Genomic DNA, 27,263 nt, shown 5'->3' with positions numbered 1-27,263 from the left:
CCCGCCGACGGCAGCAGCAGCAGCAGCAGCAGCCCCCGCCATGTATGTATGTACGTATGTGTTGCTTGAGTCACTGCATACTGTGGGTGTGCGTGCATGGCAAAGAACCGCTCAAACGAAAACGAAGAAAAAGAAATGTTTTCTTGCGGTAAAATTACAGTTTGCAAAGGTATTTAAAATATAAAGTGTGTAAAGTCCGCGTTTTTCATAATCGAATATATAGAACTGCAGTGCTAAAATAAATATGTGTTCCGAAAGTCAGTGAAGCGCGGTTCGTGTGTATTACATACATATCTTTCCATTTCTTTCCATTTCCTATTTTCAACGCAGAATTAAGTAAAAATATTTTTTTTAATGTGTGAAAAAAAGAAAGAAAGGAAAAAGAGGTGATCTCTTGGGTGGCCTGAATGTAACCCTTGCAAGGTATTATAATTTTAGTTAAAAGCTTATTACACAATGAAGGAGTCATTTCCGACCCTATAAATTATATATATTCTTGATCAGCGTCGAAAGGCGAGCCTACCTAGCCATGTTTGGCAAATATTTATATATTTCAATATTTTCATAATTTTTTTAAGGTGAAAAATAATCAAAAAAAAGTGACAAAAATTTTAATTTTTATCAATTTTAAATTGAGTATGCAGATTTTTTAACTAAATAAAAACTAACATTAGACTGTTTTCCGAATTAAAATTAATAATTTTTTGGCTTAGTTATGAGTTTTTAAAATTTTGCTTTTGTCGAAAAAATTAAAAATTTTTTTTTTTAATTGCGAATAATTTTAACATGTTTTAATTTATTTGCAAACCGCATGGGTATATACAATAGTTGGGCTCACCAAAGTTATTTTCCTTTCTTGTATTTTTTTGTTTTTTGTTTTTTTTTAAGTGCATGTTAAATAAATAATTCAGCTAGTTAAAAAAATGGAAGGGAAGGAAAGAGATGTAATCTCGTGAGTGTTCAGAATGGGAAGTACAATGACTTTTATATAATACTCCCGATTTAACAAAAAGACGAAGAAGAATGAAAACAAAATGAGAAATTCGGTAAGTGAAATATTTATTTATTTATTTTATTGAATGCATTCCGATTTCCTCTTATTCATAATGAATATATAGGGAATTTTTATAAATTTATATTTATATTTATATTATATTTAAAAATTTTAGTTAATATGAATATACAAGTAAGAATTAACTTGAAAGGTAAGTATACTTGGGGCATATTTCTACCATTTTCTTGTGTACTTAAGCCAAATATCCATTACCTTTTTCTTTAACTGATAAATCGTAAGTGAACCCAGCATATGCTTCACATCTCCCGGGGAGAAGTTTAGATTTCCCTGAGACTCCCGACAGTCTGGACACCGTTGGTGTCTAATGGTTGATCAACTACCAAAGTAGGTGGCACTGATTTTATAGGAGCTCGGTGGTCTCCGTTTTCCCAGTTCCCTGATATATATACATATACCCATATCTCCCCCTACTAGCACACCTTAAGTCCGTCTCTATTTTCAATTTCGTTAATGACCCAAAAGTGGCGTAAAGCAATTTATACCGCAGTCAAAGTCTCGCACACAAGACAAATAATAGCGCAGCAGGACATTGACAACAACACCCGAACGGCGGATAGAGGGGTACACAGAGAAAAATTTGGGAAAATTATATTAAAATTAAGAAAATTGGGATGATTTAACAGATGTTAAATAGCCATAAAATGATTGTGTTTATTGCCTGAATCCCCTTTAATTCCCTTGTTTATTATATAAGTTAAGTGACTTTATTTAATACCTTTAATTCCCAGGTTTATTATGTAAAATAAGTAACTTTTTTAGTACTATATAGTAACTTTTAAATTTATTATACTATGGTCTTCATGATTTCCCCCAGTGTAGACAAAATGTGAGACTGATTGGTAGGTAGAATCGGAAAAACAGAAACGAAACTGTCGACCGGTAATTGACTGCCGCTGATGGTCACTGGCCAAAACGCTGATAATGAAGCGCAACCGCTGCTCAGAAACCAAACATTTCGTTTTTGGGCCAATTAATCATATTCGGAGACTGAAGGAGTTACTCCACAACTGATTTTTTCTACCAAAAATTTAAGGTGTTGCCTCGTAAAAAAATAAATCATTGGGAAATTCTTTCATTTGCGTGTTGTTTGTGGATCCTAGACAACCGCCTGTGGTTTTGTGGGTGTTGACACACAAGTTATATATATTTTTTTTCTTCGGGGTATAGAAATAGTTTAGATATTTAGATTCAAATGCAATGAATCATAAGATTAATGAACAGTCTGTCGGTATTAAATGTCAATCCGTGAGGCTTTAAGCCAACTTCAGTTTTTCCTTGGTCTTTAACTTCAAACAATTAACCGGCCAAAGCTTTCTTTGTCGGCACTTTGATATTTGATTTGGCTCTTTTCCTGGACAGGCCAAGTGGATATGGATACATATATGGGATATTGCCTTGCCATGCCAAGAACCTGACTTCCTTTGTGGTCATATTGCGTTTCACTTTCGCTCCACATACAGCCTTTTACATTCTCCGGTGGGGGCGTTGTTTGCCTGGCCCCTTTCAGTTTTTCCACTTTCCCCGTTTTTCCGCCTTAGTTTTTGCAGAGAAAACTGGGTCACTGATGTCGCCGCCTGTTTGTTTGTTTACTGCGAGGGTTCCTTCACGGGTTAGTGTACTCTACGGCTAAAATCAATAGACTAGCTCACTGTAATTAGCTTTGACTTAAAGTGCATGCCATGCGAAGTTCAGGTGGAAATCGGTCTATTGTAAGTCATTACCATTACCATGAGGGGAAGTTCTAGGAAATAACAATTGCTGGAATTCTTTTCATTAAATTCTTGGATAAATTTCACTCAAAATATATAGAGATATAGAAAATTGTTAGTAAACTAGTTAAATTTTATTTAAGTTTCTAACTATAAACAAGTTAAGATTTATTCAAAGCCATTTCCAGAGTCAGGATTCGATGCTTTCCCACTCAGCTTACACTTTAAAGTTAAAATCATTATATAGCACAATTAAAGAAATACTCAATTCCCCACTCACTTAGATTTCCGCCATTAGCCATGCCTAGGCCAGGATGATGGCCTGAAGTGGGGGAAGACATGTCGAAGGTGTAAGGACTTGAATAACTGAAAGATAGATCTATGAATAAATAGAAATATATATGTCATAGTAAGCTGATTTCACCTCATGTGATTAAGGGGATAGGAACTCATGTTCATTCCACCGGCAACGCCCATGCCATAGGCTTGACCACCGGCGCCCATCTCTGCCAGGCCAGGAGATGCAGCTGGTCCATAGCTGGGACAGGAATCGGGGCCCAAGCCAATGTCTATGCCATTGGGGAAGTGATTAAAATGATTTCCATCATTGGCAAACGATTTGTAATCGGAGGAATATACGGTCTGTGTGTGCAAAGTGTCGCTGATGAAGCCAGTGTTGTTGCCAAAGATATTCGGAGAAGGCATAGCCATTGGAGAGGTTAAGAATTGTTGAGACCCTATAGGTAAAATTTTATTTAAATACTTATTTTAAATAAAATATTTAATAGCTTACCTAGGCTACCAGGGCTATTAAAAAATTGTTGAGGATCAAGAGATGAATTAAAAGTTTGCAATCCTTGATAAGCTTCTACAAATCAAATTACATTAATAGGAAATTTAAATAACAGATAGTGTTTATTACCTTGATTGGGATCATAAAATTGTGGAGCTGCTGTCATAGAAATTAATAAGATTATATTTATTACAACTTCAACTTACCTTGACTCTGGGAGGCAAACATTTGTTGAGCACCTGGAATTTTGTTGAGAAAGGATTGAATATTTTTGCAACTTTGTTTAATTGATTTAAAATACCTGAATTGGAATTCGCAAAGTATTGTTGATTTCCTTGCTGGTTAAAATATGGTGTACCATTTGCCTGTGCAAAGCTTTGACGCAATCCTAAATTGTAGTTATTGTTGGTGAAAGGATTGGTGAAATATTCATTTAGAATTGTTGAAACATTGTGGTGAAATATTATAAAGGTTTTTAAGCGATTTTTAAGCCGATTGGTGATTATTAATGAAATATTGTTGAAATTGTATTGATTGTTGATTAGTAAGATATTGGTAAAAAGATTAGTAAAAGATTGCTGAGATTAACGACAGATTGTTAAATACCTTGTTGGGCAGTGGCATAACATTGTTGAACACTTTTCTGATACTTTTGAATGAATTCCTCCATATTGAAGTTGCTCTGATTATTTGCTCCTCCATCTTGAGAACTGGACTGGACTGCTGGTGACCCAGAGCTCGATGAACCACTCATTTCCTCATTTTGTTGACCACCGCGTCCTCTTTGATCCATTTGCATACCTGACATGGGACCCATTCCCATGCCGGGATAGTTTACGGGCGCCGAGCAAGGAAAATAGGGGAACCCCGTGTTCGGATCTATTTCCATGGGCGGCGGCATGTTCATTTGCATAAACTGCTCCTGGCAAGGATATCCATGATGGCACGAATAACAAGCAGGTTGCTGACCAGGTCGTCTCAAGGGACAGCATACATTGTAGGAACTTGGAGGACTTTCCGAGGCATCCGAAGCCGAAACCCTGGGTCCATTCACAATTGTCTCATCCGATACGGATTGTAAGTTTGATAGGGATTTTCCACAGTTGTAATAGTGTCCATTGTCAGGCATTTCTTGCTCCATATAAGGTGTGGAATCCATCTGAGCTCCAGAAGTGCAATCCTGTCCATTTCTGCAAGCGCCTTGCCAGCTACATGAGGGTCCTTCGCAACCGGAACCTATTTTTAGTAGGTTTAAATATTTGTATTAAATATTCTACAACTTTGGCTTACATTCACTACAATTGTAATTGGTATAATTCATCGTTTGTCCTTCCTTGTCGTTATCTTCACCCGACTTTAAGCGATATTGTGAACTTGGATGGTCACAGATCAAGTAAACTTTAGAAATTATATAAAAAATACTAAAACTCACTAACGAACATTCATCTGTTTCAGGAAATTGGTGTAATCGTTATCCGTCTCCGACTTCGGTTGGTTATCCTCTTCAGATTCAGGGCCTCCTTTCGATTTGAGAAAGCTTAGTTCTGGTGAGCTCTTCGTTACGATCGGTTTGTAATCATCCTCAAAGCATTCCATTGATTTCAGTTTTTCGCTGGTCTTCTCATTCCTCTTGTAATTCAAGGCATCGGTGCTTTCCTCACTAATATCTGAGTTGTTCATAATGATTGCCAAGATTGAAATCTCCCTGGGGCTTCTTGGTTTTATGACGCGCCAATCAAGTGTTTAGCTCATACTTAAAAATTTACTAATTTCGTCTCCTCTTTATATTTATTAGAGTATGACACTTAGCCTGCTTTGTTAAGGCAAAGAAATTATTTGAAATTGGAAGTTGTACTAGAAAAATATATCATAATGTTCCTTTCGTGGTATTTTTTTGTGTAAACCTACCTGCCACATTTCCAGTTAATCTAACCGATTAACATATGTGCCGCTAAATTAACTAAATTAACTTCAAATATGTTATCATAAACTGTTTCCCCCCTACAAGTTTAATTGCAGGCGCTAAAACTGAATACCAGCAAGTTAAAAAACTTAAATTTGATCCAGGACACGCGACCAACACCATATATGACAACATTTGCATACCCTATAATTTTCCCCTCGCTTATCATCGCCAAAAAATCAAGCTACACGAAAAACACACGCAAAAAAAAGGATACAAAGCAAAAGGACCCTAATTTCCAGGTCACTTATTGTCATGTCACGTCAATTAAACAATTTTTTGTTCGCTGGTTCCAGTGCGCTTTTTTCAGCGATTTAAATTAAGATAGGCGGCAAATTAGCGGCCCGAAATGTTTGCATAATTATTATTTGCTATCAGGCGCCGTTGATCGCTGGCAGTCACAGATGTTACACTTTTTTTTCAGTACTTGCTTCTGGGGTTAAATGGGTTCTTGGGTGCGTTAAAAAAAGGGTACACCCCCTTCACTTTTGACCCCGGTGACTTGGCAAAGGCTGAGATCTGCGGTTAGGCATAACCTTTTGCGTTTTAACCCTTTCGCTGCGGAGTGTGCCCGGCATGACACGACGGGAAAATTCACAGCCCCTTTCTGACTGCGTTTAACCAAAAACTGTTTTTCCCTTTCAAGGTGACATATTGGTTTTCACGATAAGGATCACCTAATGTCTATTTCCTCCTTCTCTTCCTGGCTGCGAATGGGTTGTCCTTTACTCAAAAGGGTTAAGTATGGATGAAGGAGTTAAGGGGTTTATAGATATAGTGGTAGACTTGAAAGGATTCAGTAAGAAATTCTTATTCTTTTGGGTAAATATAGATCATTTGCAAAATTATATTCAATATAAAATATGTGACTATATTTTAAAAAGGGTTAAAGGCTCAAAAAGCTATAAAAACCATTAACGATTGTTTTCGTTAGTAAAGAATATATTATAAACGTTAAAACAAACGATTTTCTATTACCAAAAAAATTAAATAATATTATTTGGACTTCAGTAAGCTGTTGTTCCAAGAAAATCCTATTTAAAAACCTGTGAAAAATAAAATACCAAAAATAAAAAGTCATATAAAGTATTTTGTATTTGTTTTTATAAAATTGTATTTATTTTTTGTCGCTTACTTGTCTTATAAAATTTTTCATTGCTTACAAATGCTAACTCTTTACATTTGATTAATTTAAATATATATAATTTGTTTTGTTTAATTTGCAATGCCAAAAAGGGAAATAATATATTTTGAATTTTGCTAAAATCAATAATAATTGTAAAATACATTCGGCCTTTTTAAATATTTTTCATTAATTGTATCAAAATTCCTTAAATGTTTTGTTTTGTTTTGGTTGTTATTTTTGTGGCTCTCTCAGTTTTTTCGGTTCGGCGGTTCTTTGTATTTTGCTTTTTTTTCGTAGTTAGATTATTGACATTTGTATTTCTTGTATTTTCTGTTTCGTTTTATTTATTTTTTGTAAACATATAAAATTTACTGTCTGCTTAGAAACTATTTTGTACAATTGAGTTGTTGTCGTTTGTTGTTCTTGTTTTGTTGGTTCTGTATGGTAGTTTGGATTTATTTAGTTAAAACTCTATATATATTTAAGTAGTTGAAATGCAAAAATTTGACAATTAGTTTTTGTTTTTAGCTTAATACATTTGCTGGTGGTTTTACCCATATGTATAGACACTGATTAGGTTTATGATAATTTTACATATATTTTCTTTTCTTGTTTCTGCCATTCGAAATTAATTTTGAACCAACCGGGAAACCATTGCTTGTGTTTGCTTGCCAAAAAATTAAATCATTTTCTTGGAACTGAAAAACGGCATCGAAATAAGTAACCAACAGTCAATATCACTTTCAGCAAATCGATGACAAATTTTGAATTTTTCCTCTGCCTCTCCTCTCTCTGTCTCTCAAAAATAGTTTAAAAATATTTTTTCTTATTTTGTGTTGGAAATATCCATTTTCTTTTATTACAAAAACTCTTCCCTCCTCGTGTGTCCATACCCAAAAAAGAAATCACAATGCGCTTTGATTGAGCCTGCCTTTTCCCAGAGAGGAAACCCATTGGGTTTCCTTCTCTCTCTCTCGCCACCCAGGTGAAAAATTGGTGAACGAAATCTAGTTATCCTTGGAGGCGGTGGCATCGGTGACATCGTCATCAGAGTCCTGATCTAGACTGCCGCCGCTGATTTCGAATGATATTTGTATGACCGTCGGCCGTCGCTGGCTGGAATTGTAACTGTAGATCCTTAGGGCATAGCAGAAGATTTGAGCCAGAAGATCCCAGCATCCGAACTCTGACATGGTCATGGATCCTTGTTGCCTGCCTAGGGGCACCGATATGTTGGCTCGGAATTGAGGACGATGTTGGGACTGTCGTTGATGTTGCTGTGCAGGTTGCTCCTGTGAAGGTTGCGCCTGTTGTCCTGGCTGTTGTGTAGATGTTGCAGATGATGTCCTTTGGCTGGTGGTTGTTGCCTGTTGGGCATTTTGCTGATAGCTTCGGGCCAATAATTGGGCCTGATCGGGTATGAAGTATGCAATGGCCATTGTAATATTTTATTTTATGCAAAATTACAATGACTTTCTTTGATGTTAAACAAAATATATTTCTTGAATTTGTAATATATTTGTTCATAAATTGTTTTTAGCTTGCACTTTGCTTTTATTTTGTAAGTCTTTTCTTTTCGTTTCAAGCACTTGGTTATTTTTTCTGACTCATTTGGCGGGAAAAACGTATGAGGAAAACTTGTCGCATTTGACGAACTTTCCTAGCTGTGTGCTTTTCGTTTCCGCTTATTATTCAATGTTCTCTGTTCGAGGTTTCGGCGTGGACTGACTACCGATATCCTTGCCGCAGTCACATTTATAAAATTGAGCGCACTGTCGCTCTCTCTGTGTGTTTGGTTTCCTGTCGGAAGCAAATTGTGCTCTCTTGCCACCCTCCCCATTATTGCCACCACCCCCAAAGAGGTGGTGTGTGTGTCTGTGTGTGTGTGCTTTGTTTATGCCAACAACCAACCAATTGAACCACCAACCACAGGACCTCACACCACCGCGAACCGAGTGCCAAGTCTCTGCCACCCTAGCCACCAGTTGCCACCCCAAAAGGAGCGACTTTGTTACCTTTACTGCGGGGATTCACTCTACAAGGGGGGAGGGAAATGCGAGAGAGAGTACAAGAGAGTCGGAAAATGTGTGAGAAATTGGGGAAAATACACTCTACGTAGCTGCCTTACGTCAAATTCGACGTAAGCTCTTTGGAAGTTGGTCTTTTGAGGGGTGTTTTCGAACTCATTTCGAATTTGAGGGGCTTAGCCTGGCTTTATTTAAAAAGAACTGTGTTTTGTTCTATGAAGGGGAAATTGTTGTATGTTTCGAAATTCGAATTTAATTTTGGGTATATTTATTTGTGAGTTCTTGGGAAGAATGAATCAACAATTGTTTGTTGGGGTTTTGTTCTAGGTTTTTATGGAAAAAGGGTTAAAAGGGATTTATTTTGTTAAGAAAGTATAGAAAAAATTAATGTATAATATTTGTATTATTACGAATACCGTATTATTTTTCAATAAGTAAAAATTACTTAAAGCTTCTGTACAAATTTAGGTACAAAAACCCTAAGAACATGTATAATCCGGAAATCAATTTATGTATAAATCTCCTTCAACTTAGACCCTCCTTCAGTCTAAGTAAGACTCTCCTTCAACCACTAACCTGCTTTCTTAATAAACCTCCTTCAACTCGAAAGCCAATCCTTAAACTTGAAATCCTTGCAATATGGTCCTTGAATATTTTCCCCCCATTGGCAACCTTAAACTTGACCACCCCCAAGGACCCCCAAATGGCTTGACCTTCAAGTAAAATCTAGTTCCAGCTCCATTCCTGCAAACATTTTCTGCTGACGACAATTTTAACCTTGGAAAGTGTGTTTGATTGTGCGTTACCAAGCTCCCCCATCTTTTTCTATGGAAACTGGAGCTCATCCATTATGATAAGCTGTTCCTGGATAGTTGCAAAGCCAAAAGGAAACAGTGGCGGGGCAAATTAGGACCCTTAATAAAAGGGGATTTAAGAAAACTTATGCTAGAAAAGTCTATTCTGTGAAATAATAAACAAGGAACTACTCTTTTAGTAATAACAATTGTTAATAAGAGTTAGGAATAGGAATAATCAAACCTTAAACTTTGATTTAGGGAATCCTTCATTAAAATAGATAAATGAAATCTTAAATTTAAGACTGGTCTTAAAATATATAAATATTAATTGTTAATCTTATGAACATATGTACTTCTCTTATAAAAATCCTAAATTAGTACTTCCTTTATATTTATGTATAATTAATTATACTACAGAATTATTCTAACCCCTTTTCCTCTACTCCCTTGACTTCCATTCTCAATAAATGTCAGTAAAGTGGAAACATTTTAACATCTTAGAAAAAGATTCCCGGGGTGCAAGAATGAGAATGCCAATTGAGCTTATTTCCTTTCTCCCCAGCAAATGTTACACTTTTGCTGGGGGAGAACAGCTCCTAACAAAGTTTCAAGGCCACTGCCAAGGCCAAGGGGCTGCCATTTGGTGTCTCCTACCGGCAACAGCTTTTTCCTCGCTCAATTCCAAGGTCATGCCGGCCGGCTTTTCCTCCCACACATCCAGTTTTTCGACTCTCTCCCGTTTTGTGCGTGCGACCTTGAGACTCGTTTTAGGGAGCCCGAGCGGCTCCTCTAAAGAAATTGTGGGTGGCCCTTGGGCGTGCTCCCCTTGACACAGTCGACAGCACGTGCTCTTTTTTTGTGTCCCTTTTTGTGTGTGTGTGTGTATATATAAATGTCAAGCTCAAGGCCGCAGGATATCGATTTGCCCAACTGGGAGGGACTGTGCGTGTGATGCTTTAAAGTTAGGATATAGGGATTGGTAGCTAATGAGACAGAAAGTCTTTAAATGTTAGATTGTGGAATTTATTTATAGGTTTTTGGATTAAATTCTAAGCTCAATTATCACTAATTAAGTGTTATTATACAAGCTTATTAATGTTTTCTTAAAGCATCCATCTTTACTAACTCGCTATAGATTTTCCCCTAGAGAATATCATGACAGATGTTAATAAATTAATTCCGCATTCACCTTGTCCATTGTCCGTGAATCACTCTCATTTTTCCCTCGGCAACATTATTTATATTTTCCTCAACAGATTTTCATTTTGCAATATGTAATCACAGTAATCACTGCCAAGAAATATCAACTCTCGGAGGAAACTCTCCCCTAGGCTCTAGTGCATGTATGGACAATATGTTAGCATCACTTAAACCCCCAACGAGTCCTTCTCCAGGACTCTGTGTTTGTGTGTGTGTGACTACTTAAGCCTCATCATACGCGTTTTAATGTCCATCATCGGCCAATATCCAGCAGCCCATCATTATGTCCTCTCTGTAAGGACCTGGAATTCTACTCTCCTTTTGCAACACTCCACAACCGTCCAGTTCGGTCTGTGCAATTATTTCATGCATTGTTCAAGGATTGTTCGCAGAAATTTTCTTTTTTTTGCACAATGTGAAAGGGCCAAAAGTGTTGTCAGGGGATTTCCAGGACTATGGACAATGGGCTCCATGGAGAGAAGTGAACGGAAATGGCAACAATGCCAGGCTGCGAGTTCAGTTCTGTAAACAATTGACCATGCACTTGGGGAAAAACAAAGGGATTTTAAAAAATAACATTAAATGTGGATTATATTTTTAAATATTTAATAAGTCCAGGTATTATTTATTTAGTACAGATGAGTTTTCAAGATTTTTGTCTTTGATTATGATCTGTTTTTTTAATAACAATAAACATTCAATATTGTAATTTAATTAATTTTGATTTAGTAAACACATTTCTTAATAGTAAACCCTTTTTATTTCTTCGTTTAATATAACTTCCATATTTTTCTTCACTTTCCTTAAAACTCTTCATATTTTTCTGCAAGTGTTTGCTACCGTTTTGTTGGCTCTGCAGGATTACGCACCGGTTTACAAGATGTGGCCGGGCCACTTAATGATTTCCACTTATGCATTGCAGACATCATCATGATCTCCATTCTCATCCTCATCATAGGCATCATCATCATCGTCCTCGAAAGGACCAAACAGAGTGCATTCAAGGCTCACATCAAGTGTCCATTCGTGTCTCTGTCTCATCGTCCTGTTGCTAATCTATATGTAAATTTTGTTGCAACACGACCCAGGCAGTTTACCGCCCAAATCGTAGCTGTAAATATCCTAGGAAAATCTGCGAAAAACTCCACACACACCCACACACATGACGTCATGCCAAGTGTTTGACAAATGGCTTAAAAGGGCTAAGACAAAAAACCGAGAGTCCTTGTTGAAGGGGTGGGAAATGCTGACAACATACTAAAAACTTGACAAAGTGTGTTGGCAAGTGTCAGGCCCAGGACCCACGTCCTTTTTGCATATGGGTGTGTGTGTGTGTGCGGGTGTAAGTGTGCGTAAAAGATAAATAATCATGTGATATCATCGTTGTGAGGCGTCGGAGTGAACTTTTTAGCCCAGTCACCAAAAAAGGGACGACGACGCCAAAAATTAATTTCATACATTTTAAAATTTCAATTTATTCAGCTTTGCACGAACGCGCAGCGTCTTCAAGCAGACAATGGCTCTTACATCCCCTCAGAAAATTGATGCCCCTTTTCCCAGAGCGAAAAAGGAAAGGAAAAGCTCGCCCATCCTTTGGCCATGTGTGTCCGCTTTTGTTTTTCTTCAGCTCGTCCTTTTTTCACACTTGTCACTTGCATTTTTGACATTTCAGTTAGCACAGGGTTGGAGGGGGGAAAGAATGATGATGACTTCGCGAAGAAAAGGACAATGGCAAGAGAGGGTATGAGTGTGTGTGTGGGGCAAGGATATTGCTGGGGGCGGTATGTGTCAGGGTCCTTAATTAATTATGTGTACTTGTATGCACAATTGCAATGACAGTTGGCTGTAATGTGCAGAACTGGAAAAATGATATTAAAAAAAAAAACTTAAAGGAAGTGGCTGGAAAATGTGAAAAGATTTATTGTAATTAATTTAAGGTAGAAGGAAGATGTGGTAAATATAATCAGAATGATGAATATACTTAATTTTATATATTTTTTTTAACATAAAACGAAACAAAGGGTAGATTTTATTAGCATTTCTTAAATGTAGTTTAAAAGAGAAGAAAATGGGTTTAAATAGTAGACTAATACCATGTTTATTTTGAAAAATTTTCGTTTAAGTGCTTCTAAAAAGTTTGTTAGGGAATGCTATTATTAATTAATTGTTTCTTTTAATAAATCCTGTTTATTAATTGTACATTAGGTAAAGAGAAAAGATTGTATTTAATAATAGTTTACAAATAAATCCATTCAAATCTTGAGTGAATGATTTTACGGACTTATTTTTTTTTAACACAACCTTATCTCACACTTCGTTCTATATTCTCTTTAAAAATCTTTCCAATTTGTTACCTTATACACAAAGTTTTCATAGCTTTTTGATTAGTTTTCTGACCCGACATCAGCTAGTGCCAAAAAAAAATCCTCTGGGAATCCCCGTGTCCTTCCCGAGAGAAGTCAATTTAAATTAAAAGAAGCTCGCCGAGTTGCATATTGAAATGTCCTGAGACCAAGGACTCCCTCCGAAACCCCCTTTCTCCCTCTCTGAAGCCAAAACAGGAAGGTGAGATGGACGACACCCGACAAAAGTTAAATTGCTGGTATTTAAGCATTTTATACAAAATTCATCATCATCATCATCTGGCGGGCACTGGCAGAGTTAATGAAGGAACCACCGCTGGTTAACCCCCTCCAACCCAGTCTTAACCCCTGACTGACTGGCTGAGCACTTTCGTGTGCATTATTTAGCGCCGTGAAAAAGTTCATAACTGCGCTGCGCTCGTGAATTGTAATTTTTCTTCAGCGCTTTCATTACTTCATCACTCGGGCGAGGTGGAAAAGTTTTCCCTCATCGGTCTGCAAGCCATTTATTATGCCATGAAATTCGAGGCGTGGCATCGTCTTTCCCTTCTCGGCAGCTACACAGCTACTTCACTTTTATTATTTTCAAGTTAATGTTCATTTATGCTGGTTACACCTCGACTTTTCGAGCTTTTGTTTAATTAGACGGTGTGGATTTTATTTAGATGGAAAGCAGAGCCTTGGCTGGAGTGGTTAAAACGGAGTAAAGCAGCGGAATAGGACTCTACCAGCTTTTAGCATTAGGAACTTATCCCAGGTTGTTTGTGTTTAATTGCGGAAAATGGCAGAGGAAATTCGGAAGGAACGGGTTAGCTTGAGGTTTTTAGTTGAACCTTTTGGAGGGAGTCAATGAAGGGGCTTTAATCATGAATAACTATACCATTTCAATTAGGTTTAGAGAACGCTTGAAACCCTGAGAGTTCAGCTAAAACCCAGCTTAAAATAAGATCCTTTTCCTTAACCATTTTCCATTTTCGGAAAATGCAATACCAAACACAGACAAAGCAATAACAGTGGCAAAGTCAGGAACAACGTGACAACCGAAAAAGTACATTGACATAAACATAAAATTTTATGTTAATGGCTGATGATGAAAAGTCCAACAAAATGGCAACGGCTGTGGCAAATAAATAATTACCATAAACAGCAGGCTCGGAGCATCATCCTTCCGCTATTCGAATGCCACAGGATTCACAGGTTTATGCAGTTAATGTCATTTGGCATTTATCAAATGAATCTGCCTGCGTCCCGGTGTAGGAGAAAGATATTTTTGTTTTGCAGGACTACAGGATGCGGTGTAATTACGTTTTGCACACAGTGCTCCTGATGCCACTCCGATGTTAATTCAAATTTACGTTAATGGAAAATCATTACGCACAAATGTGTAAAGTGCACTTTTCACCCGTTCTCGGAGCTCTGTATGTGTTTTGTGTGTCCTTTGGTGGGTCCTTTTTAATGCGTTTTTCCTTGATTCGGCCAAATGAGACTCAGACTTCGATTTTAATGAGCTGCAAGTGCAATCAGCAGGAGACTGACAACGTGTCCTCAGACTGATAAGCTGCAAAAGGCCGAAAAGTTCATTTGTGATTACACAGAGGGAAAATTGGGGGAAGCTAAGATGCAAATGTTTATAATGGAAGCATTTTCTAGGGGTTTCTTTAGTTAAGGTCTTACCTGAAACATTTTTCTTGAAGGTCTTATATAAAATTTTAAAAATAAATATAATATAAGGACTCTCAGGAATTTTTTAATATTTATTATGTTAAATATAATATGTGAAAACTTATTCCCAAGTCTCTTAGAATTTTACCAGTGCCTTAAACCCAAAAGAAAATGCAATTAATTCTTCTTTACCTTTTCAACAGCAACTTTAAAGCTACTCCTTATAGAATCTCTTCTATATATCAGTTAAAAATGGTTAATCCACTCGATACGCAAAAAGGATATCTTCTTAAGCCCGGGATCCTTGGGGGTTCATAAACTGAACTTAGCTCAGCTCAACTCAACTCAACTAACTCGACTGAGCAACGCTCACGTATCCCATTTTCCGGGAAATGAAAACACGGGAAAACCACCGAAATAGTTGACTTGTAAAATTTTACAACACCCTGGCGTTTCCGTCAAGTCTTAAAGGTTTTAGTAGCTAAAGCCATCCCAAAAGGATTCTGGCTAAAATGCACCTTTCGCTGCTTGTGGCTTATGCCATTTAATATGCATTTTGTGTTATATTTAATATGCACACAGAGAGTAAGGAGACGGAAGAAGGAGAACTCAGCCAACTCAAATTGCAGCTCGTCTTGGCCTTAATGTGCTTTTGGGAATACGAGGTACGAGCCACGTTAGCAGACTGAAAGACAGTTCGTTTGGGCAGATGTGTCGATGCCGTTTCCCCTTTTTGGCATTTCACTTTGGGGCATTGTTACATGCGAATTGCCTGGGCTCATTAGGAGGAGCAGGACTTGGTGCATCATCAAATTGCTTGCAAATTGCCTGGAAATTGGTCCCTAGTTCTACGGCGAGTAGAGGCGACTTTAACGAAGCAATCGAAATGGGATAGTCCCATTCCCATTCCCATTCCCGTAAGGGAACGCAGTAATAACCCTTCTTTAAGATGGCAAAACGCCCTTAATCAGCACAGCGGGCAGTTGGCATCGGAATCAAGATGGTACACAACTACCCCAAGCATAAATCTATTGTCCTAGGTCATTCAACCTCGGTTGGGCGAGTAACCTCAACTTTCGTTCCCATCCTCATCAGAAGCCGCCTCAACCTTCAGCATCAGAATCCAGCAGTTGTAATCTTGAAAAACGCATGCGAAATACCATTCCGCTTTTCTTTATATATTTTTTATAAGAATTCCTTGATTGGGGTATATTTGGTTGAGTGAAGAGTTTGTTATAACCAGGGGAAATTATTTAGAAAATATTAAAAAGGTATGTTCCAAATGTTGTGATAAATGTTTAAATTAGTAAAGAGGAAAACTATTTACTAAAAGTAGTTTACAATAAAGACTTATTAGAAGGTATTCATATAAATAGCACTGCTGGAAACATTATAAATATATTTGTAAAATAAATTAATATATATTTTCTCATACATTATCATATGTTATTATATTTTATTATATATTATTATAATTTATTATATATATTATTATATTTTAATATATATATATTATTATAGTTTCAATATGAATAACAAAGGTTTTTTATGAGCTACTGAATTATCAAATGTTTTTATTTGTTAATATAAAAGAAGAATTTCCTCATGTACTGAGAAGTATAATACCATTTTTCCGTCTTACTTAATTTTAAAAAATTCCACAATTTATATTTAATCAAAGAGTATCCCCGTGTTATAATATAAAATAAATTTCCCTCCTTGTTTTTATTTTATATCCGCGATGCGATGCAGCATAAAATGAGCAGAGTGACGACGGAAAGGAGCAGGGGAAATGGGGATGTGGAAAGTTTTCCGCTGCAGCATAAAATCAAATAAACGCGGGATGAGAAACGCAACCGAGATGTGAATGTGCAAGCATAAAATATATTTTTATGTCACGTTTTTAATGACATTTGTTGCATTTTGCACTTGCCAGGGGAAAATGGCAAATCTCCCATCCCAAAACCCTGTCAAGGTTTTCCACCTCCCCATCATTGTGCGTAGGCGTCTGACCGTATGTGCGAAGAAAAAAACACGTGGAAAATGTGAAAGTGCCAAGTCGAGGCAAGCCAAGAAAAAGTTGCACTGCAACTGAAACAAATGGAAAGCGCCTCCAGGAAAATCAAAGAGAGCCGGTCGGGTGAGCAACAGGCTGTCAGTTTGACAGGCACTCGTTGATTGCAAAAGCGCCACTGACAGCTGTCATTCGCACGGACTTTTGCACGCTTTTAGCCAAAACAAAAGGCGTTGGAAAAGTGCAGGAAAAAGTATTAAGCAAAAAAGAGAAAAATAAGAGAGAGAAACATAAAAACAAGAACCAATTGACAGCAAGGTGCAATGGCATGGCATGGAATAAAGTTGCTAATAGGCTTCTACATCCATTAACTAGGCTGTACTCGAAGCTAAAAGGGGTTGTCAGAAACATGGGGCAAGTTCAAGAGCATTTAGTAAAAGCTACTAGGAAAAGGGTTATAAATTAAACGTACAAAGCTATTTTTTTTTAACTAGAAATAACTCCTCTTAGTTTCTTTAACATTTCATCCCCAAAGCCTCTTTATTTTTCTTCATTCACTATTAAAATTGACAGTCTCTTCCTTGTGACAACTTGTCAATACTGTATAGACTTTCGAGTCTAATTAGCAGCAATTGAAAAATCAAATTCCCAACACTGGGGGCCAGTAAGTGACTCAATTTCGTCTTGGGCAACGCCTACGAGAATTAGTTTACGCCTCAGTGGTTTTCTTTCCTCAGGCAACAAGGACTCGAAGGTCCTGCCCTGCGAGTGTCCACTTGAGCTGTGCTTTCTGCTCTATTGGCTGCCATTTGTGACACGCTCCGATGGACTCAAAAACGGCGACCGCAGACTAGCCAGGACTGTGATTTCCAGGAAGGACATTTATCGGGCTATTCCACAAATGATGTAATTAGGTTTGAAAATTTGCTGATTGCTGATTTGTTGTATTTGCGGTGCACAGACGTAGCAAACTGCAATTATATGCGCCAATTGTCAAGTTTGGTTACTCCTCGTTAACTTATTTGATTATGGGCTAATTTTGGAGACTCTAGAGATTTCAGGAAGGGAGTAAGGATGAGCTGGGAAGGGTGAAGTAGATTGTACAATTTCTTGAATTTATGTCCTTGCTAGTTTGTCGATCTTAGACCAAGTGAAACCCCTTTTGATTTTTTAATTTAAAATACAAAAAGTAATATCTACAACATGTTCTTCTCTGATTTAGAAGGGTCAAAAATAAATATCTTTTGCAAAAACTAAACCTAAATAAGCAAAAGTAATTTAACTTTTCCCATTTTCGCTGTAAGCTTGCCAAATTTAACTTGGCCACAAACTCGCTTATCGACTGGGGACAAGGATCAGCTAGCAGGAACACAGGACGAACAGGACCAGAACGAAGGCGATTTGATGAAGTGCACACCAAGTGTGCACACATGTGGCATATTGACGGAAGTGTCCAAGGGATCCCAGCGAAAACTATGCAAATAAGGAAGGATATGTATGTCTGGGGGGAATACTCGTTGCTCGTCTCCGTCTGCTTGGCTCAGGTTTGCCTTCATTTATCTTGGCTTATTAAATTGAATATATGGCTGAATATACTCGAATATACTTTGGAGTATCCTTTTTGCCAGCATTGTTGTGGCCGTCCCTTTCGGGTCCTTTTAAATGCAAATTAGCTTTTTGACTTTTTGATGCGACCCAGACTCGATTTAGATTTATGCGGCTTGATAAATTGTGGCTACACTTAATGTGCGCATACGGTGTGACATGTCCTTTTCATGTCACTCGCCAAAAAGTTTACCAACTTCTCCACCAGCCCCCGGAATCCTTTCTCGTTTCCATTCGAGTTGACATGTCGAGTCGAGTGGTTTTTCGTTGGCTTTTCAGTTTTCCAAAAGGGCTCCTCGCCAGAGTTTTGGTTTTGCCTTTAACTTGCTGACATTTTTGCACGCTTGACAAAAACAGCGAACAGAGTTTTGCCAATTTTTTGGACTGCCACGACCAGGACTCACAGTCACAGTCACGGATTCTCCTTTTCTGGCCACGATGCTTTTTGTGGTCCAGCTTTGTAATTAGTTTTGCCCAGACCGGTGAGTTGGGTTCATAACGTTTGATGAGGGTGGCATCGTTAAGGACTAGACTGGGGAGCTCTTCCTAAAAATCGGGTTCAATAGGGAAATGTAATGAGAGTTTTCCAATGATTGCTTGGGTTTAATCAAGAGGCTTTGGAAGGAAGTACTGAGGTAATTAAAGCTTGCCTTGGGTACTTTTTCATATTGTTAAAACTAATGAAAGAAAATATTGAGTAATGTATAAGTTTAACCGAAATACTCATGATATAGAGGCAAAACTAGTCTTCTTTTAATGTTTAATTCGAGTAGAAATGTTTTAAAAAACTTAAATTATGAGGAAAAATATGTAAACTATTTTTAAGTATAGAAATCTTCTCTGCTTTATTTGCTTAAATGTATTTCTCCTCCACTCAATCACTTTCTCCCCAATTAAAATACTTTAAATCAATTTCAAGTCACAGAACTATTTTCAAACCGTATCGAAAGGTAACACGTTCCCACCAATTTCCCCCTTTTTCCTCCGAAACATCAAGAGAAATCAATTACGATGCCTTTCTCATTTAAATTATAACACTTTCCCATGAAATTCCTGACCAACGCTCCTCCTCGATCAAGTTCTTCCGTAATCGCAGTTGAAAAGCGAAAGGGAATTTCCACATTTTAAACCTTCCCCAAGATTTCACCAAATATATTTTTGGGTTTAGAGATGAGATTGATGAATGGTGGTGGTGCTGGTGCTGCTAGTATTCCTCCTGGTGGCGGGGGAGTGTTTTTTAAAATTCTTTTTCAAGTTTTTCTTTGTCAGGCGTAACCAAAGGCAGACCTCCATTGAGTAATACGTCACTTGAGTTGTCAAAAGAGAGCGACGCCCGGCGAGTAGGAAAACGTGTCCGTGTCCCGGAGTTTCCTATCCGCACAAGTTCCTGTCGATCAACCGGGCGGGTAGCAAGTTGTTACAATTCAACATGTTTCGTCACGCCTTGGCATTATTTTTAATACTTGTATATAGAAATTATTAAAAAAAAAAAATACTTTTAAGTAGTTTAAGTCAGGGGGGAAACTATTAGAGGAGTTTCAGGGATGTACAAGATTTTCAATGGCTGTCAGTGCTGGTATATGTCAAAAATGTTTTGCAAAAATGAGTATCAAGAAACTTCATGGGAATATCCTGAAAATTAGTAATCTTTTTAATATTTCTATACTTTCTAGTCACAGAAAATCATTGAAAAAATGTGTATAATATTGATTCCCTTTATAACTTTAAAAAATCCATACATTTCCCTTCAATTAATAAGAAAATTGCTTACTAAAAGCATGAAATTGACCCAAAACATTGCCATAATCTCATTAAGTGTAATAAACGAGAGAAATATATATCAGATATTTCTCAATAAAGGCCAAGTCCAACTCGGAATCTCTTATAAAACCGGAAAGTAACTTGTCAAATTGATTTAAAAATTCATAAATCAACAAATACTTTGCTTCTATTCTCCATCAAGAAAGAGGAAAATTAAATTACGGAACAAGAGTCCAGAGGGAGGAACCACAGAAACCAAAAACCGAAAAATGTACAAAATGTTAAGCATACCATAAAATTGTATCGGACAGTTTGGGGTAAGGGGAAAAAGAAGACTTCGAAGTCAGAGTCAGAAGTCTGCCCACTTAGGACACGAGTGTGTAGTCCAAATATAGCCGCCTGTTTACTTTCATAATAATTTTGACTCGAAGTCATCTCCTCATCCTCCCTTTGGTTTCTGGGTTGGCATGTGCGTGTTGTTTTTGGTCTGCTGATGCAATTATAAATTTGTTGGATAACAAATTACATGGTTGCGTTTTTCGGTATCGGACAAGTTTAACGCCCTCACGCACATATGTTCGCTTGAATCTATCTTGTATCCGAGGGATGCCAGCAGCTTCGAGGGGAAAAGATACAGATACGCCTGGAATAGTGAGGGAGGAGTGCATCTCAGTTGGACATTGATACAGGTATTGTGTTGACAACTCAATACCCTTAATGCCACCCGGGGACATATGTTCAGGTGGGACGAATGCACAACTGTACCCAAAATTATACCAAATGCGGGCAGGACTAAGGGGGACATACCCTGACAATTGTCATTTGGCATTAGTTCTAATAATAAACATACATTTTCTATGCTTTTTAATTGCCCTCGATTTCCTTTTGCATGTTTCGGGCGCATCAATTTTGGCTGGATTATTATTGTTTTGTTATCCTGCAGACTAAAGAACACAAAGAGAAAATAAGCTCTACTTTTAGTTTATATTTTGATTCAATATTTGTTTTATAACAACTGATTACAAGAAGTTTCTTCAAGTGTTGAAGGGTTTATTGAACTCTCCTCCTCCAACAATACCAAGCTCACACTTTCATTACGCAAATGTTACAGGACAGCCGAAAGGAGGTGGTCCCAATTTCTCACCCATTTCCCTCGAATCCTTTGTTTTGCCAGCTCCCAAAATGCGAAAAGGGTTCATAACCGGCACTTAGCTTCATTGGCCCTCTGTGTTTTGGCTTTATCGTAACCGGCCCAGACTCTGGCCACTTCGGCCACTCGAAATTCAATTCAATTCGCTGGGTACTTACTGTACGCAGGTTGTGCAAACATTAAAATTAATGAATAACAATAAAACCAGCAAACGGTAGTCTGAAGTCTTGACTGTTTGACGTGATCTCTGTGGAAAATGCCAGGGAAAAGGGTTTGATATTACAGGATTGGAGAAGGTTTTAATATTAAATAATATTAAGAAAGCAGTAACTTTTATAAAATATGTATTAAATTCTATTGATCATGTTAGATTTTTGTAATACATTTTTATAATTTTATTAGATTTTTAAAGCTCTTTAGAATTTTTCTAATGTAATAATATCATAGTACTATAATCCTCAAAATTGCTATATTTCAGTCCCCTTGAATACCTCCACAAATCATAATTTAATTAATGATTTTGCATAAATCCAACTAACCCCCAAAAACTATTCAAGAGACAGCAATTAAAATGCCAAAACAAAAGTAGAGTTATTTCTCTTATTTTAATGATCCCATATAATGCTTTGAAATGATGTGTTCTATGCCGCTCATTAGTTTTGAGGCAATCTACGAATTTAATTTCCATTTGAAATTCCCCTTCCCTGTGAGCCATTAAAATTGAGCCATGATGCCAATTTGGTATGATTAAATACGTTAGTCCCCCGGGGAGAGGGAGGGAGACTGCATTCGTATATGCAAATTAATTACGAAATTTATGATTTCATTTTACCAAAAGCGAAAAGCCCGTCATTATCGCGACTAGGCCGTCATCGTCGAGCCTGTGAGCTCCATAAAACTTGTCCTCCTGTCAACTGCAATCATTTAGAGCCAAAATATATATATAGAGAGGGCACATGTGAAAAGCCGTAAAATGCTTTGGAAAGCCGAGCAATTGGAAATTGAAGTCAACATTTATGGCTCTATCCAGGACTCCATATTAGCGGAGGAGACGAGACTCCGGGCGACATCTTCACCGTCTGCCACTGTCACGCACATAATTCTCATCGCAGTGCAAAAACATTAATTGCGCAATTGTGTAAGGTCGGGAGATTGGGAAAAGTAGCAAGGATACATTGGGAAAAATTTTAGAAAAAATCCTGAGTAAGGGAAAAATATATAATAATATAGGAAAGTATATTACTTAACCTTTGAAGACCTTAAAATGTATTTTTAACTAAAAGTGATTTGTAACTAGAATTTTATATTTTAGATAAAATATGTTTAGTTTCTGTGAATGTCTCATTTTTTATATGGTTATTATATTATTAATATATTGGGTATACTTTCCTATAAAAATGTTTTAAATATACTATCCGAATATTAGCTCTATAGTATCTTTTTTATATAGGAAATCTTTTATAGATAGTTCCCAAATTATTAAAGATTCTATTAAATTAAAAAATACCTCAACATTCTACTTATTTCCTTTTAACCAATTTGGAAGCTTATTACCTCTATTTAGTATAAGTATTTATCTTAAATAATTATAATCCTTCTTTAAAATGTTCCCCAATTTTTTCGAGTGCCTTGAAAGACAAATTGAAAAGTTTTAGTATCCCAGCAAATGACGTACGATTTGTTCTGCACGAATAAGTCAAATTATTTGTAGACAGCACTTTGTTTTATGGCCTGACAACAAGCCACCTCAACTACTTACTCCACCCCTTACACACACATATCCTTTGCATCCTCCCACTGCCACCCTCCTCCTCCTCCTCCCCTTTTTAAGGACACAGTTCCTTGGCCAGCTAACGCATAGCCTTGAGCCTGGAGTTTGTTTTATTTTTTTACACAAACTACATAGATGCCACCTCCTGTTCCACCTCAATCATTGCTTTTCCACCTGATGCCACTATGCGGGCTAATTTATGGCCTTGTCATATGTTTGTTTGACTGTTTTTTTTTACTGTTTGTTGGTTTTCCTACCCTGGAAGTCATCATTATCATCATCATCCTCAGCACTCCAAACGCATGCCATATAATTTTCCATTTACTGCTAAGTGTTTCTTCTGGGCCTGCCTTCGTGCCCCTGTTTATATTTCATAATTTTCTAAATGACATATTTCTGTTGACGCTTGAGTAGTTTTGTTTGCTTTGTTAATGTAGATTGCCTGGGCTCATCGCAACTGGGGGGAGGTGGTAATAATTGTTAAGGAAAGAGGTAACTGGAAGACATTTTATAGGAAATTATTCAAGGATTATAAAGGTGTTTTTAATTGTATTTAAAAATCAGAAACTTTGCTTGAAACTTTGTACTTTTATGTACGAAATCTTGAGGGAAGTAAAACTCTCAGTATATTCTCAATTTAAAAGTAAACTAGTTATTTTCATGCTTAATACCTTTAATAATCCATATCTAATTTAATTTGTAACATATTTACTTTACTTAATTTTATGAAACAATTTGTACATTGAGTTTTATACTTCTCTACTGCGAACGTTTCTGTTGATTTATTTGTTATTAAACTTTGACTTCTCAGTTAGTAATTATGCTTATTCCTAATTATTGAAATAATTAATAAAGGATCTTTCTGATAAACCATTTTAAATATTTTGTTTAAATTATAAAATGTCTAAAATCTAGCATAAGGAAACCCTAACCATTTCGACAAATGAAAACCAAATGTTTGCATAAATTCCCTTGTAGATGATAATAAATTCAAGACATATTCAAAATTATAAATAATTTATAGAAATGAAGGCATAATAACTCGTAAAAACTTTTTACAAGCATACATAATGTGACGCGTAAGGCCATTAAAATCATTTTTAACAACTTTTGCTGGCATGTAAATTACGACAGACACCGGTTTTCATTCCTTCCACAGGATAAAACGCGCTTCACGCTTCGTTTGATTTATAGGCGCAGGGTTAACTTTCTGAATGAAAGCCGGATCGGAGCTATATATCTGTATATATATAGCGGGTGGAGTTGGGATCAGGATTGCATATGTGTATTACACTTGTTATCAGGCGTATCATATCGCAACCCATCGGCGTCTCACTTTATGTGTTTATTTTAATTTTCAATGTTTTGCGTCGGACATTTTATGGCTCTCAATTTTTGCGCTGCTTTTACGAGGGCATTAAAATTAAGACAACGGGCCACCAGCCAGGAACCAGAAACAGGAACCAACTCAATTAGACAAAGAGTCTCAGTCTGAGTCCCAAAAAGAGGCGTCTGTAAAATTCACTTGGCTTCACACACTCCCACTCGAACTCACCAAATTTCTGGAAGCGTGTTAATTTCTTTTTAATTCCTCCTGCACTCCAGTGAAAGTTGCTCCCTTCACTCATAAATTAACGTTTAGTTACGCTACATAAAAATCTGTCTGGAACCAGATCTAAATTTCTGGAGGGTTACCAAGAAGGAGGGGAAATGTAATCTAGTTAATATAATATAAAATACAAAAATACCTTTAATTTTACTTAATCAAGTTTCCATTTGATCTCTAAATAGTTTCCACTTATCGTTGGATAACTAAAACCCTCTATAAATACCCAACACTCTCATTTATTTTCTATACTCCATCATTAGTACCCGTGGCAGCAGTGTCTGTCATTGGCATCATTAGTTTTATTTAATTATGCCCTTCGTATTGATTGCTTTGTTAGAACATATATACATATATATATAGTGAGGAAACTTCCTCTACTCGCGGGGGAAAGTTCAATTAAATATAGCCCCCTTCACCCCTTCAGGAAAATATAAATCCAGCTGTGATTTCGGCATCGGTTTGTGTTAACCGCAAACCTCACAAAAAAATAAAGGAGAGAAAATCGAAATATATTTGATAATGAATAATGATGTTGATTTGACACTCAAATCGAAATCGTCACGGTTTTGGAGAGAGAGAGAAACATTTGAGGGGTCAAAGGGCAGGAGTTGCTTCTTGGGTAGAGATCAGATTCCGAATACAACAATTTGATTTTAATTTAATTAGATTTCTTTTAGAGAATGGGAATCGTATGATAATTTAATGGAGCATGAAATTTGGGATATCTTTTAAACCCAAAAAGAAATACTTGATACAATTTCACAGCGTTGCAAAGTGGCCGCTAATGATGGAGCATCCTGAGCATTAAATCCTTCTATAAAGAACCCAGTGTGTGGTCAAATACTTGGCTAAAAGCCGTGACAAAGGTCATTAAGGGGATCGGGGATACATCTCCAGCACATCAGGTGCTTCAGTAAAGGTTTCTAGATTTATATAAATAATTTTTAAATACATTCTTCAAGTAACTTTATAGGAAACAAGATCTGATTATATCCCAAAAAAAACAAACACATTAAATTATTTAATGACATTCTCATTGCTATCTTAACTCCGGGCATAATTTATAAACTTGTCTGCATCGTGTCGACATTCATCAACTCAAAACCTCCTTCCTGCCTTTGAACAACTTCATTAAAATTAGCTCATAAAATTTGCAGCAACTCGTGCAACTCTCTGTCTTTCCCGTTTTTGGCCCGAAATCTTGTTTAGTTTTCATTTATGGCTCAATGGCAGGAGCCAAAAATCTTCCTTCTACACTCCCGTTGAAGCTGGAGGATGTGTGGCCACAGGATCCGCATCCTGACTGACAGACGCACTTCAGCATAATTTGCTGTGACAGGCTTCAGCATTTCCTGAAGCAGCGCTTCCTTAATTCCACTTTACCGAATGACATTTAATATGCAAAGTTTTTGCCAAGCCACAAACACCGAGACTGCAACTGGAGGCGCGCATATCTTTTGATGACTTTTGTTGATTTTATGCCAACACATTTTGCAGGGCCAAAAACACACACACACGACGAGTGGGATGGATTTCTATATGAGCACTGGGAAGATTTTGTTGATAATTAGTTAGAGAAATTAGATATTAATAGAACAATAAGGTAACGAAATTTATTCAAGCTGAACAAGTGCTTCTTTACAGAAATTAAAGGACTTACAACGAACTCACTTGGTTCATAGAAACCTATTTTGAATCTTATATATTTATTGATAATTTTATTCAATATAAGACAAGGACATCTTTCCAGTGTAGTCCAAGCTATTGCATTTTCCGCACAACCAAAACAATGGACCAGAAAAACACAAGTGTTGGGTTGTATTTTGGGGCCAAGGCAAAGTGTGTCTGGCTGGGGGAATACCCTTTATTACAAAATAGCTGGGCATAGCTTTGCATACTTTACGGCCCCCAAGCATCGTAAAGTTTAATGGCGCCCCGTTCGAGCCAGTAAGGTTTTCAAAGTTTGGTTGGTTCGTTGGCTTGGCTCTTTTGAAATATGAATAGACGCCAGGAGTCCCGGCTCTTAGCCCCTCTAATGCTCGCCTTGTTAAGGAGATTAGTTCCACGGCCATTTCCCAATAAAATTGGTTTATTCAAGTAGCTGCTGGCGACCACTTTTCAATCGCTATAATTGACAATCGAAAGGATCTCGCCATGTCTTGCCACTCTAAGCCAGGCACGTACACAAATTAAGCTCGTAAAATTTAATATTTTCGCCGAAAGTTTCAGTGGTTTTTTCTTGTCTTCTGTTTAGTAATTTATGGCGTGGCTTAGATGCCTGCATAATTGGTAAGCACTTGTAAGGATAAATCCTTGTAAAGGATACATAAAATTTTACAACAGTTGTTGGAAAAGTTCCGTTTTGTATTTATTTAAATAAGTGTTGGAGATGTTTTTTAACATTTTATGGACAGGGCTTAAAATCTTGACTGAGTTTCACAAAAAGTAATGTGAACTTCAAGAATATCAAGCTAAAAATTCATGTTTTTAATATTTAAAATACTTTTTTTTAAATGTTTTATTATATTATATTATTATTAACCTTCTCCTATTGATTCCTCCTTGATTACATACCATTAGGTTATAATTTTACCTTTGGTTTTCTCGAATTCCCAAAACAAACTCTTTCGAAAACTCA

At 36.9% G+C, this 27,263-nt stretch overlaps 2 protein-coding genes and 1 long non-coding RNA gene across 4 annotated transcripts in view; 1 reads left to right on the top strand and 2 right to left on the bottom strand.

Moving 5' to 3' along the window:
• Nucleotides 1–365: 365 nt before the first annotated feature.
• The window catches only part of LOC147645179 (uncharacterized), a 97,463-nt gene continuing 70,565 nt past the window's right edge, over nucleotides 366–27,263 (top strand). The window contains exons 1-2 of the long non-coding RNA XR_015271955.1: nucleotides 366–423; nucleotides 889–1,046. This is a non-coding gene — a long non-coding RNA (uncharacterized LOC147645179). The remainder of the gene's footprint in view (nucleotides 424–888; nucleotides 1,047–27,263) is intronic.
• On the bottom strand, nucleotides 2,897–5,415 carry LOC110178927 (uncharacterized). 2 transcript variants are annotated; one of them, XM_020946218.2, is made up of 10 exons: nucleotides 5,010–5,415; nucleotides 4,868–4,950; nucleotides 4,184–4,813; nucleotides 3,879–3,965; nucleotides 3,784–3,816; nucleotides 3,707–3,733; nucleotides 3,578–3,652; nucleotides 3,209–3,521; nucleotides 3,065–3,150; nucleotides 2,897–3,006 (listed from the first exon to the last, which is right to left on the bottom strand). In XM_020946218.2, exons 1-10 carry the CDS (start codon nucleotides 5,255–5,257, stop codon nucleotides 3,002–3,004), a joined length of 1,587 nt encoding a protein of 528 aa, XP_020801877.2. In that variant the 5' UTR covers nucleotides 5,258–5,415; the 3' UTR covers nucleotides 2,897–3,001. The 2 variants fall into 2 exon arrangements, with proteins under 2 accessions (XP_020801877.2, XP_020801876.2); XM_020946217.2 differs by having other exon boundaries at nucleotides 3,707–3,736; nucleotides 5,010–5,409.
• On the bottom strand, nucleotides 6,630–8,392 carry grim (cell death protein Grim). Its single transcript, XM_086833871.1, has one exon. It carries the CDS (start codon nucleotides 8,103–8,105, stop codon nucleotides 7,674–7,676), a length of 432 nt encoding a protein of 143 aa, XP_086689997.1. The 5' UTR covers nucleotides 8,106–8,392; the 3' UTR covers nucleotides 6,630–7,673.

The sequence above is a fragment of the Drosophila serrata genome, unplaced genomic scaffold, assembly GCF_035046125.1.
Source record: "Drosophila serrata isolate PLE 108 unplaced genomic scaffold, ASM3504612v1 contig_2, whole genome shotgun sequence".
In the NCBI taxonomy this organism is placed as follows: Eukaryota; Metazoa; Arthropoda; class Insecta; order Diptera; family Drosophilidae; genus Drosophila; species Drosophila serrata.
Note: the sequence above shows the minus strand (reverse complement) of the source record. Positions and strands in the feature narration are given on the sequence as shown.